Source organism: Diceros bicornis, chromosome 20 (genome assembly GCF_020826845.1).
Source record: "Diceros bicornis minor isolate mBicDic1 chromosome 20, mDicBic1.mat.cur, whole genome shotgun sequence".
Taxonomy (NCBI): domain Eukaryota; kingdom Metazoa; phylum Chordata; class Mammalia; order Perissodactyla; family Rhinocerotidae; genus Diceros; species Diceros bicornis.
This window is the reverse complement of record NC_080759.1, coordinates 36,627,288-36,641,238: the sequence shown is the minus strand read 5'-3', so window position 1 is coordinate 36,641,238 and position 13,951 is coordinate 36,627,288. Positions and strand designations below refer to the sequence as shown.

Below are 13,951 nucleotides of genomic sequence, written 5' to 3'. Positions count from 1 at the left end.
TTTGAATCTTCCACATCTTGCTTTGCCAAGAAAAAAAAGGCTTCACAAAACATGGTCTCAACTTGTCCATAAATTTAGCCTGAGGACCATAATGCAAGAGTGAACCATTTACATCTTCCCTAACCATATCTCTGGAAGCCCACACTTGGGTATTACTACTTAGTGAACAGCCACTTTGCTTAATTATGATCCCCACAAATACTAATATTAACTCAATTAAAAAGGATAAAAACTCTATCTCCCTGAATTTCTGGGGCTCAAAATATGCAAAGGCACATCTTATGGATGTGCTTGGAGGGAAAAACCTATAGGACAGATTTTAATTTAAGCCCAAGAAATTTAGATGGAGCCCTACAGACCTTGAGAATCCAGCCAAGGAGAGTAACTGCTTTATTAGTGTTATGCTGGCAGCCTCTGCAGCTCCACTAACAAGGTTACTACTATCCAAGAAAGTTTACATCCAGATCAAAGTCACAAATTAACTCTTCCCATCAACTCTACCACTAACTTCTGATTTTACGAAAATCAAAGTGTGAGTGTCTACATTGTATATACTGGAGGGAAGGGGGGAGTGATTAGAAAGATTATATATATTGATTACTTATTGATTAACTTCTAAATATTACAACGTACATCATTAGTTTTGTTACGAGAAAAAAAGTTACTATAAAGTCAAATGTATATACATTCACTGTAAAAAAATAATAAAGCATTAACAAAAATAAAACAAAAATCACCCATAACACCAGAGAGAACCACTGCATGTCACAAATATGTTAAAACATATAGATATACAAATATATATAAAACTATACACCTTTTAACAAAAAAGGAACTCTACAGCCTGCCCTTGTCACTCAATAGTAAATCAGAAACATCTTTTTATTTCAATACTATATCTGAACTCTATATCTGAACCCATTTTTAATAAGTGCATATTATTCTTTTATATGTATATACCATAATTTAACAAATCTAATCACACTTAGGTCGTTACCATTTTTTTTGCCATCATAAACAATGTTACCATGAACATATTTTTGTTCTTTGCACACTTATCAGATTATTTCACACAAAGAATGTGTACTTTTTGTAAGGCTTCTCTATAGATAGGCAGTACCAGTTTAGACCAATCAAAACCATCTACAAGTTTCCATTTCCACATATCCTGTCAACATGATTGTTTTTAATCTTTGCCATTCTGATGGAAAAAGTATCTCATTTATTTTAACTTGCAATTTTTTATCACTACTGAAATGACACATCTCATGTTCACTTCTTTCATGAACATCCAGTCACATGCTATGTCAATATTTTTAAATTAGGATTGTAGTCTTTACTTACTGAAAGAGTTTTTTATTAAGATAATCGCCCTTCTTCTGTCAAATGTAATGTAACCTTTTTCATTTTTTTGTTTTCCTTTTAATTCTGTGTCTACATACAACTTTTATATGGCCCAATCTAGAGGGTTTTTTTTATGCTTCCTGCCTTAATGTTATGCTTGGAATCCCACCCCAAGGTTAAATAAATATTTTATATTTTCTGAAGTTACTTTTAATATTAAAATTTTTTACTCTATCTCTTCAAGATATAAGGCAGATCTAATTCCAGTTTTTTCTTCCATATGGCTCACCAACTGTCCCCACACCAGTTTTTCCTCTGATTTGAAAAAACAAATTTATGATAGGTGTAAATTTTTACATATACTTGAATATTGCTCAATATTTGTTTCACTGATCTATTTATACCCATATCAAAGTGTTTTAACTATGTGTTTATACAATATTTTAATACTACTAGAGCAAGTATCTCTCCATTATTATTTTCCTTCATTGTTCTCACTTCTACTCCAAAGAAGAATTTGAATCATTATGAAGTTCTAAAACCAGTACTTCAACTGAAGTTACATTAAAATTGTAGATTATTTTGAAGAAAAATGGTATTTTTACACTATCTTCCACTTCCACTATAGGAATAGAGCATTCACTGACATCACTTTCTTTGTCACCAGCCACATTTATAGTTTTCTTCCCACTAATCTATATATTTTTTAAATTTATTAAGATATTTAATTTTAATTAATTTACATTTTCTATAGTGAATCTACATTTTGTTTGCCCCTTACATTATCCAAGTAGGTATTCCTGGTATTTAGGAAGGCTATTAATTTGGGTATGTTTATTTTATAACTCCCAACTTCATGAGTTAATTCTCATTGTTTCTTAGCTGATCCTCTTGAATTTTCCTGATAATACCATTAGCTAATACTGGCAACTCTCAGCTCCCAGTGGTGTGGTTTTGTTTGTTTGTTTTTGGTGCTTACTGAGAGCCTGACACTCTGCTAGGCACTTTGCTGACACTCATATTTAATCCTTACAAGAATCCTATGAGGCAGACATGAACATCTCCTACAGAGGAAGGAGAGAAATACCAGAATTAGAAATTGCATCACTTGCCCAATATCACAAAGCTAGTAAGTGGTAGTCAAATGCCAATATGGTTGTTGGACACAGACAGTTTGACATGTACTAAAAATCCCACCAAATGTTTACTACTATTATCAAGAAACATGGGCAAAAGACATCCTCACCCCAGCCCCTTTAGGCAGGTGTCTTGAATGATGGATGGCCAGGGTTGTCTGTTGTGAACATCAAGTAGTATTCTTTTTTTACTTTTTTTTAACACTTTGAGAAGGGGCATTTCAAAACAGGAGCTAAACATCTTTTTTGGGTAAGTGTCTCAGGCATTCCAAATTTCAAAATCCAAACTCAAAACTGTTTAACAATATGCTATATCACACTATGATGACTTTTCCTCCTTTATAGTATTTACATCACTAATTTTTATTTTCTCATCTACTGCATTAGTTAGAACTCACAGAATCCAAGTCTTGGCCTTCTCCACAAGCAACTTGGCACTGGAAAAGAAACTAGACCAAAGAGATTTCCAGCACTCTACATTAAAAATCATCAACCTCAAATGGGTCTTCAATGATGTCCACCAACACCGTATCTTGGCTTTTTTCTTATCCTTATCTCCTCTTTCTTCTCCTCCTCCTCAGGCCCCTTCTCACTGAACAAACTCTTCCTAGTTAATCTCATCTACTTCATGGCATTTAGTATTTCCAGCTGGGAGCTCTTTTCTGAACTTTACACCTCTATATCCAGTTAACTACCACACAATTCCATTTGGTTGTCTCACAGATTCTCAACTCCACATGCCCAAAATTGAACTCCTCCTCTTGCCTCCTTCTTAGTGCCCCTCACTCACCCTCAATGGGGAACCAGATCTCAGGGGATGACTGCTGACTCTTCTTCCCTCACGATCAGTTATCAAGTCCTGCAGACTCTATCTCATAAATATCTCTCAGTTACCTCTACCTTTCCCCACTACACTGTCATTGCCCTGGTGTAGGCACAATTCTTTCTTTCATGGACTACTACAAAAGCCTTCTAAACTCACTTCCCAACCTCTAGGCTTGACCCTCTCGGAGCATTTCTCCACCCTGCAACCTTCACACATGCTCTTCTCTCTTTCTCTACCACTCCCTTCCCTAATGCATTCCTACACATGCTTCAGGTATCAGTAAAATGTCAATTTCTCTATGACTACCCTAGACTGAGTTTCTCATTGCTGTGTTCCCAGAACAAGATGTAATTGTTCCATCAAAAGCACTTCTCACAGCACTTAACTGGTTTATTTCTGTAAAATGGGTACTCTTGTTAACAACTATATCACTTGCACCAGGACAATACCTGGGACACACAAGAAAACAATGTTTTTCATTTGCTTGCTGATTAAGTTACACAATGTCGGAGAAGAGCGATAGGCAAAGAGGCCTACTTGTCTTTTTTCTGACTTGTATGCGAAGGCCTGTAAGGTTTCCACGTTAAATTTGATTCTTCCGAGACAGCCTCATCATGTTCATCATGAGATAATGTTCTGCATCTTACTTAAAAAGTCTGCTTATGTTCTTTGTTCACTGACGTTTTTACTCCTAAATGGACGCCGGTTTTATTTTAAATACTGAATAGGCAGGTAGATAACTCTATAGATTCTGATGCAAAGAATTAGTTAGAGATTTCCTAATAGTAACCTATCTACCCATGCAATCTTGGAATAAACTCTGTTATTTTAACACACTGCTGAAAACAACTTGCTAATATGCTAACGAGTATTTTTATATCCATACTCATAAGCGAGACTGCTTGTAGTTGTCTTTTCATTGATTAGGTTTCACCATCTGGGTTCTCCTGGTATCACAGCATGAGCTGAGCTTTCCTTCTGTCTTCTTCAGTGTTCTAGAACAGTTTAAATCTTTTTTGAAGACGGTACAAATTAAACTTTTTTCATTTTTTCCCACGGTTACTGGCCTACTAAAATTTTCTGTTTCTTGTGTAAAGTTTGTAATTTTTGCTTTCCTAGAAACCAACCCACCACATCTAAGTTTTCTAATTTCTTAATATCTGTACTTATAAGCAACGTATTGTCATTTTTAAATTTCATTCATTCCTATAATAATACACTCTTTCTTATACCTAATGAAATGCATGTTTTTCTTTTCTTGATTTGCCACTTTCTAACCTGTATGACCTTTCAAAGAAGTCTTGCATCTATTTACAAATATTGTTATATTGCTATAGTTCTGTTTTCCATTTCATTAATTTCTTTTATCTTTAAATTCTTTTTTCTGCTTTTCTTATACTCTACCAATCTCTACAGCCAAGTGATCAGATAATTATACATACAGTTACCATTTATCTGACACTAACTTTGGGCCCAGTTCTGAGTGTTTTACACGTATTATCTTAATGACCCCTCACCACTCAATAAGGCAAGTATAACTGTCCTTACTTTAGACAAAGACATTGAGGCTTAAAAAGGTTAGGCAACTGTGCTCAAGAAAAAAGTTGGGAGAACTAATAAATGATTCCAAATCTGCCACATTCCAGAGTGCTGTTCTTAATTACCATTATATAATAACATGAATTTTACTCCTTGATATAGAACTGGTTACATCCTGTAAGTTTTGGTTCATTGCAATCTCAATGTCACTTTTCTAAATAAAATGTGACTGCAGTTTTGCTCTTTTTTTCTGAAACAAGTAAATTTAAGAGCATAAATGAATTTCCAAGTTTTTTTTTTAAAAAACTTGAATAATTTACACATAGTTTTATAACAATTGAGGTCAGAAAAAGTGGCCCATATAATTTCTAATTTTTGGAAATTTACCAAGATTTTTCTTTGTGCATAATCAATACATCTTGAAAGTAAAGATTTTTAATTTCCTGGCTGCATTAGCTTTTCACAGGGCATTTTGGACAGACTCAGACTATTTTGAAGACTTGGCTGATACTTCGCACAAGCACAAAATCTGAATTCAAGGAGATAATCCTATGACTTCTTTCAGTGTCAACTCCTTGCTTACCTTCCAGATCTCTTATACTCTTTTTTGTAGGACCTTTCCAGAGATGGTGATCTTCGGCTGTCCCGGTGCCTGTGTCTCTCTCGTTCCCGCTCTCTTAAAGGAATTAATACACAGAGCTGTTTTCAACAGAAAGACTTAAAAACACCATCTCTTTTCACTGAATTCATCTTCTAAACAAATGGACTTCACCTAAGAATTTTTCAGGCACTATTCTCTATGGGACATTTTTATTCATCCTTCATTTATTAGAGGATAAAGGAGCTTTTCACTTTACAGAAGTTAACTAACTTGGATATCTTTTGCTGTTTTCTTTAAAGAAAGAAGTCATAACTTGATGCTAAGCAACAAAGGGAATTTTATCATAATCTTCTCTCAAGACCTTCCAATCAGCCAATCCTTGGTTATTTAACTTACAGGGAAAACTTTAAAGGATTCTACTGCCTATTGATTTCTAGAAAACTCTCAACTTCATTCATAAAATAAATGCAAATTAAAGCTTTTATAGCAAAGATTAGGACAAGGTTCTATCACGAAAGAGCTCTAAACTCTTATAGATTACAGGCCTGGGCTGCAGTTCTAGCTACCACTAGCTGCCATAAGACTGTAAGTCACTTTACCTTTAAATTCTATTTTCATCTGAAAAAAACTCTAACAGGGATGCTGAGTTTACCCAATGTAAAAACAGAACGAGGGATTTTAAAACACTCCCATGTAAAACTAGCATTTAATAATAATAATAAAAAACTTCTGAGTCTAATAAGTACAATGAAGATCTGGAACAAAAATCGGAACTTTAGTGTGTTTAAATCAGAACTAAATCTAAGGGAAATAACCACCCAATCTTAGAACAGAAAAAAAAACGCTATATTTAGCCTGAGTCCAGCAAGAAGACTACAAAAATTTCTGAATTCAAAAATATCCCCCAACCTATAGCCAAATAGAAGAAATGTCAATACATCAAAATCAAAACTTATGAAGCTGATAGAGATTAGTAACTGCTTAGATACTAAAACAAAAATTGTTTTTTCACTTAAAGCTCACCCCCCTCCACAAAAAAGACTCTTTGAATAATATTCTCTGACACACACACAATCCTCAGGTATACCCCAGTTGTCCAAAATAAAGCAGCCAGAGTTTGGGATTCTACATCCTTCATGTGATACACTTCTAAACTTACAGTTTACTTTTAGGAAGTAAATCCCAATTACAGAAACTAGTGAGCAATACCACATGTCGAAGATACAACGTAATGTGTAATGAATGGCATGGCTGCTCAAAAGAATAACTGCCCAAACTTCCAAATAAAAATTCTATTTAGAGAATATTTCTAATCTTTGTTTGTTTTTAACATCTAGGCACTAGAATTCTGCATTCAAGAACAGCACTTCTGAGTGGGTCTGAACTGAAAAGACCAATTTGGATATAAATCACATTAATAACACTCTATGATGAACCCATGTAAAGAAAGAAAAACAATGCATGAGTTACTTTTCCAAAAACTCTTCCTTGTTTGCGAGCATTAAGGTATTCCTTAGGTACATAATACTGGCTCTCCAATGGCTACACATGGTCCTGTCAACAGGACAGCTATGGGGACTATTGTGCTGTGGCACGACTCACGCAAAGCCACTGCACTGTTCTCACCGCGCTGCAAACAGTGTGCTCCGTGCACTGCATCTGCGGCTGTTTCTTTTCCTATTTCGCACGGTAACCTTGAGCTTTTATGATGACAAATACACATATCCACTTCTTCATAAACCTTTTCTAGAAATAGTTTGCCCTAAAACAGTCCTGTAGTTATTGTTATTGAACCACATTTTGGAGGAGGAGAAAAAGAAGGAAGATAGAATTTGAAAAAGGATAAACAGACTTACCCCCAGAAGCAAGGGGAGAAGCAGTCAGAGCACAGACTACAGAATCCACATAAACTTAACACAACCTAAGGCACAAATCTGTGAAGTTTTTGTTTTCCCCAATACACCTCTAGAAGTTATACTAGGACTTCGCGTGCCCTATGTTTATTTCACAGAAGTATTCCACATAAGATAGATAACTGATCTTCCACCTAAGACCTCCAAGGGAGCCGATTATAATGTGGCTGTGCCACTAAGGCAGCTCCAGGACAAACGTCCCAAGTATAACATTATAAAACAACTTCAATATAAATAAAGGCTATTTAGAAAGACGAGCCAACTGCCTAAGTAGGTCCTTCATAGTAAGGAGTTGTGCTTCAGGATAATGGAGATTAATGTAACTCTTTTGGCACTTGTTTCACTCACTGATAGAGATCCTCACTTTACAGGATATCTGAGTTTCTTCAAACATATAACTCCAAGTTTACGCCAAGATGGAAGAATTTAGGATTCTACAGCAGAGCCCTAAAAACTCCTCTAACTACAGTACTCCAAAACAGATTTTTTAACATGCTATATAGAATTTTAAAGTTTGCAGCAAAATGTTTCCCCAGAGACAGGATTATTAACACTCACTTTAAAGTCTGAAGAAAACTATTAACAAACTCTCCCCAGTTTGGATTTTCACCATAAAATTGTAAAACAAACTATCCTAGCCCTCTGCCAACTAGTCCATCACAGAATAATTAAGAAAAAAATTGACTAGAAGCAGTAATTCATGCTGAAAAGATCTTTGAAAGTCCCCCGACTGTCAGTCAGCTTTGGCCCACCAGAAACCAGCCGTCTCTGCAGGAGACACGCTCCCTTCTACCTTCCACTGAGCATCAGGGAGAGACAACAACGGATCTTCCTTCCAAACCTTCTGAGGGCCAGTCACGCTCCTCAGGTGAGAATGACCACTACCATTTACTGGCAAAATGTTCAGAATCACACCAACAGTCATGAGAAAAACATGGAAACCAGGAAGTGAACTTATCACACAGAAGCCAAGACCAGCTCTCTACAACCCACGTGATGAAGTGGTCTGGTTTGGGGAGCTCAAACGTTTTAGAAGTCCCACAAGACAATGAAGGTAAACAACCACAGCAGACAGAATGAGAAGCACCGTTCCTAGCCTGGCAACCAGGAAATCTCAAATCTTCATCAATATAAAGAGTTCCCTGAAGGTACAAATAAACATTAGTACAATCATTATCTGTGTATTTGTATTTTTCCACCTAAACCAATGGTTCTTAGACTTTTGGGGTAAGAGACACACCACCTTTTGAGAATCTGCTGTGAGCTACCAATTTACTTATAGAAAAACATACATACACATAAAATTTTGCATATAACTTCAGAGCATTTCTAGAAGGCCATCTATGAATCCCAGTTTAAGAACGCCTGCTGGAAACCTTACTCTCTTGTTATATATAGTTATCTGGTCTTTTGAAAGAAAGAAATGTAATCTGCAATGGAATAGTATTTTTTAAATATAACTTTCTTGGGCCGGCCCCGTGGCTTAGCAGTTAAGTGCGCGTGCTCTGCTGCTGGCGGCCCGGGTTCAGATCCCGGGCGCGCACCGACGCACCGCTTCTCCGGCCATGCTGAGGCCACACCCCACATACAGCAACTAGAAGGATGTGCAGCTATGACATACAACTATCTACTGGGGCTTTGGGGGAAAAAATAAATAAATAAAATCTTTAAAAATAAATAAATAAATAAATAAATATAACTTTCTTCAGTAGGAATACGTTTCAATATAACAAAATCAGGTTAAAAGCTATTTTGAAAACTATAAGATAATGTGTAACTAATATTATTTCATTTTACAAGGAAACAGAGCAAGAAGGCAACAATGTACAATAAACTTCCACTTATTCTAAAAATCAGAAAGCAGGCTCTGCTTGTTAACTAGGTTGATTCCTAGCTGAGAACATACACAGGTCACCAGTTCCAAAAGAAGGCAAGTGTTGTAACCTGATACGATGATCACACTGAACCTAATTAAATATGATAACACACAAAAATACAAGATCTTTCATTGGGTCATCATTAAAATGTCAACTGTATTATGCAGAGTAATCAGCTTACACTCATTGAAATGAATCTACTACATTGATAATTTTGGAATGCTTCTCAAAAGTGGCTTTTTCTGACATCAACTTCTTTACTTGTCAGTTGTCTCTTCCTCTTGAAAACAGCCCCAAACATGCTTTCTTTCCCTTTATAAATCGAAATGCACTGCTGGACCTCTTTGGTTTGGTTTGGTTTGCTGATACAAAGAAACGGCCTGTGTCTGCGCCTCTGCAGTTCATTAAGAAACACACATGTGCTTTACCTGCTCCGCTCGTAGCTCCGGTGGCGGGACGGCGTTCTCCCTCGCTCGTAATCTGACCTGTAGCGGCTGTCTTGCCTTCTCCGGTCAGGACTTCGGCCTCGCTCCCGCCGATCCAGGGACCGATGCCTCTCTCCTCGCCCGTGACTGTGATCCCGGTGTCTGTGATCATCGTAGTGCTTGAGCCTTTCAGGGGACCTTCTCTCACTGGGAGCCTTTGGGAGTGGGTATGGAGGGAGATGCCTAAAATGAGGACTGCTGCTGTTACTAGCACTGGGTGGGAAAGAACTGGGATTGTTCTGGAAACTATTAAAATTGGGAGGTGGGAAATTGTGGTGTGAGTACCCTGGAGGGTACTGATAATTGACCTGTTGTGGCATGACCGGAGGGGGTGGAGGGTGGGGCATGGAAGGAGGGGGCAGCATGAAGGGGAAAGTGCCCTGTCCAGGAGGTGCTCCAGGGACTGGAGGGTTATTAGGACAGGGCATCGGAGGTGGCATGGGAGGAAAACAAGGAGGCACGGGGAATGGGGGCCTCATCTGGTGGTTGGGGAAGGGGGGCCGGATTGGGCAGGGGGGAAGAGGGCCTTGTGCTGATGGAGGCATGGGTGGAGGGAAGGGTACAAAGTCTGGTCGTGGAGGCAGAAAATTGGGGGCTGGAGAGTTCGAGAACGTGGTGGAAGGGGCACTTGGAGGTTCATATTGATATTGCACAGGAGGCTGCTGAGGGTGAAGCAGTCTCAGATTTTGGGGCCTGAAGGCTGGTGCTGAAGGTCTGGCTCCATGCCCTCCTCGCCCTCGGGGACACCCTCGTCCTGGGTGGAACGACATTCTATGACTTTGTTGGAGGAAAGAAAAAAACAAGGGAAAAAAAAACTCACTACGTAAATAGGATTTCACAAATGCCTGACCATCTTCAAGAGCAACTAATAGACCCCTTAGACCACTGGAATATTCTACCCATCTGAGTTCTCTGTAATATCTGAAACTCTTCAGGGCCAATAAATTCCTCTTCCCCGTCTCACCACCCAACCCACTGCCATGGTCAGTCCCTGGACCTTGTCCCTCCCGACAGCTGCTCCACCTCCAGAAGGAGGAATTCAACAATCCATTGTTCAACCATTTGCTATCACATCCTTGCTCAAGTTGCCCCCAAATCTTGACCTCACCATGTCAGCCCGTTTTGTACAGGTGCACCAGCATCTTCCTGTCTTCACCTCCTCCCCACTCCACAGACTCCAGAAATTCAACATAACATGTCCTAAAAGGAATTAATGATCTTCCCCTGCAAGATTTCCCACCCGCTCCTTTTTTAGTGTTTCCTATCTCAATAGATGATACCATTTATTGGCCCTCAAGTCATACACCAGGGAATTATCTGACAACTCTTCCCCCTCGTGATGAGAAAAACAACTTTTGTTTTTCTGAGTTACTGCCTAGGCATTTTACAGTATGACAACGCTGCTCACACCCAGAGTCTGGACATGTAGATAAGAATCTGAGTTGAGGATTCCCGCCATTAAGTTCCTGCTTTGCTTTTCCCGGTGCACCTTTTAAAATAACCACTTAGAGTTAAGCCTGGAAAAACTTAGCGACCTCCATCACGACCACCTTATAAGTACAGTCAAGTATCACTTAACAACAGGATAGTTCTGAGAAATGCATCATTAGGTGATTTTGTCACTGTGCGAACATCATAGAGTGCACTTACACAAAGCTAGATGGCATAGCCTACTACACACCTAGGCTATATGGTACTCGTCTCATGGGATCACCATCATGGACCGAAATGTCATTATGTGGCAAATGACCGTAATGGGTGCTTGCTACCCTGCTCTCTATCTCCTGCTCACCCGTGACCTGGGACAGAGAACTGCTCTTCCCCCGGCTCACTGCGCCCCCTCGCTTCTGGATCTCTGTAAGTAATAAATCTTGTGGCTCTGCTTCCTTTGTGTGGGTATACTGAAACTGCACCTTCAATCAAAATGACCCTGTAGGTTTCACTTCCCCAAAGTGGGATCTCGGATGCTGAGGGTGCGTCCAGTAGTTTTGCTGTAAACATTTTCACAGTAAACATCTTTGCGACAAACATTTTCGCTGCATAACTAATTGGTGAACAGCAAAAATGCTTTTGCAGCAAAGATATCTATGGCAAAGATGCTTATAACGAAGCGTTAAGGGAGCTACCTGCCGATCCCGCGTGGGTGGCTTTCCCCCCTCATTCAGCAGGTCACAATCTGCATATTCTTAATTCAATACACCAGCTCTGGCTTCTCATACACTCCCTTATCCCCTTTAGCTAAAAATTTACTTTAAAATTCCTATCACTTCAGCTTCATAAATACTTCTTGAGTTCATCCACTTCACACCATCGTCTCTTGCCTGGCTACTATAATAACACTCTTGCTGGCCTTTCTACAACCATTATCACCACCCTCCAGGCCTTTGTTAGGTTCTCTGCTCTCACACACTCTGCGCTTCTTCTTGGTAGGTCCTACAATACAGGCATGCCTCGGAGATATTGCAGGCTCAGCTTCAGCCTACCGCAATAAAGCAAATACCGAGTCTCATGAATTTTTCGGTTTCCTAGTGCGTATACAAGTTATGTTGCACTTTTCTGGGACTTTGAGAAGTGCAGGTGACAGAATGCATTTTATGAACATTTTCCGCTTGAGGGAATGTTGTGACTGGTTTGTTCTTCTCTCCAGACCACTAAAACTTTCTCCACATCAGCAATAAGGCTGTTTCACTTTCTTATCATTCATGTGTTCACTGGAGTAGAACTTTCAATTTCCTTCAAGAACTTTTCCTTTGCATTCACAACTTGGCTAACTGTTTGGTACAAGAGGCCTAGCTTTCATTCTATCTCAGCTTTCGACATGCCTTTCTCACTAAGCTTAATCATTTCTTGCTTTTGATCTAAAGTGAGATGTGCAACTCTTCCTTTCACTTGAACACTTAGAGGCCATTGTAGGGTTATTAATTGGTCTAATTTCAATATTGTTGTGTCTTAGGGAATAGGGAAGCCCAAGGAGAGGGCGAGAGATGGGGAACGGCCAGCCAGTGGAGCAGCCAGAACACACACATTTATTGATTAAGTTTGCCGTCTTATATGGGTGTGGTTCATGGCACCCCAAAATAATTACAATAGTAACATCAAAGATCATATGATTCCAGATCACCATAACAAATATAACAATAATGAAGTAGTTTGAAATATCACAAGATGTGACACAGAGACACAAAGTGAGCCTGTCGGAAAAACGGCGCCAATAGACTTGCTCAATGGAGGGTTGCCACAAACCTTTAATTTGTCAAAAATGCAATATCTGCGAAGCGCAATAAAGCGAAGTGCAGTAAAAACAAGGTATGCCTGTAATTATAATTCACCAACTAATTACCTAATTCCATCTTTAATGTCGGCCTGCACCTCAGAACTGCATGCTCCATCCGGGCAGGACTCCGGGATGTCTCACTAACTGCTCTGGTCTGGGTTCCTGGCCACACACATGGCCCACATGAAAACATTCCCCCCTCTCCTCACATATCTAAATCCTTCCCACCCTTTATGGCCCAGCGCCTGTGTTTGCTCCTCTCTCTGTTCTCCCAAAACTACTGCCATCATCATTACACCACTCACCATGTACTGCCTTGCATCATGACGTACTGTCTGGGTATGTCACATCTTCCACAGAGAATATAAGCTCTAGAGGACAGAAAGAGTAAAACAGACATAAAATGTTTCCCAAGTGTTTTTGTTTTTTGGTTTTTTTTAATTTATTTTTTCCCCCAAAGCCCCAGTAGATAGTTGTATGTCATAGCTGCACATCCTTCTAGTTGCTGTATGTGGGACGCGGCCTCAGCATGGCCGGAGAAGTGGTGCGGCGGTGCGCGCCCGGGACCCCAACCCAGGCCGCCAGCAGCGGAGCGCGCGCACTTAACCGCTAAGCCACGGGGCCGGCCCCCAAGTGTTTTTAATGATAGAAAATATTTCCGCAATTATCTTAACACTGATTTTGCATTCTCCAATGCATTTAGCATACTAACAAAATTAAGAGTATGGTGAACTGAATTAAAGCTTACAACTAACTTTTAAGATGTTCTTGTGTGTGTGGGGTGGGGGGAGATCAGCCCTGAGCTAACATCCATGCCAATCCTCCTCTTTTTGCTGAGGAAGACCGGCCCTGAGCTAACATCTATTGCCAATCCTCCTCCTCCTTTTTTTCCCTTTTTCTCCCCAAAGCCCCAGTAGATAGTTGTATGTCATAGTTGCACATCCTTCTAGTTGCGG

At 39.3% G+C, this 13,951-nt stretch overlaps 1 protein-coding gene across 6 annotated transcripts in view; it reads right to left on the bottom strand.

Moving 5' to 3' along the window:
* Positions 1-13,951, bottom strand: part of DROSHA (drosha ribonuclease III) — a 120,920-nt gene that overhangs the window by 104,425 nt on the left and 2,544 nt on the right. For 4 of the 6 annotated variants that reach the window (XM_058564291.1, XM_058564293.1, XM_058564296.1 and 1 more), the window contains exons 3-5: positions 13,301-13,366; positions 9,665-10,498; positions 5,429-5,521 (exon numbers count right to left, since the gene is read on the bottom strand). In XM_058564291.1, coding sequence (XP_058420274.1) covers positions 5,429-5,521; positions 9,665-10,498; positions 13,301-13,320 — 947 coding nt within the window. In that variant the 5' untranslated portion in view covers positions 13,321-13,366. The remainder of the gene's footprint in view (positions 1-5,428; positions 5,522-9,664; positions 10,499-13,300; positions 13,367-13,951) is intronic. The other 2 variants (XM_058564294.1, XM_058564297.1) reach the window with 1 other exon arrangement.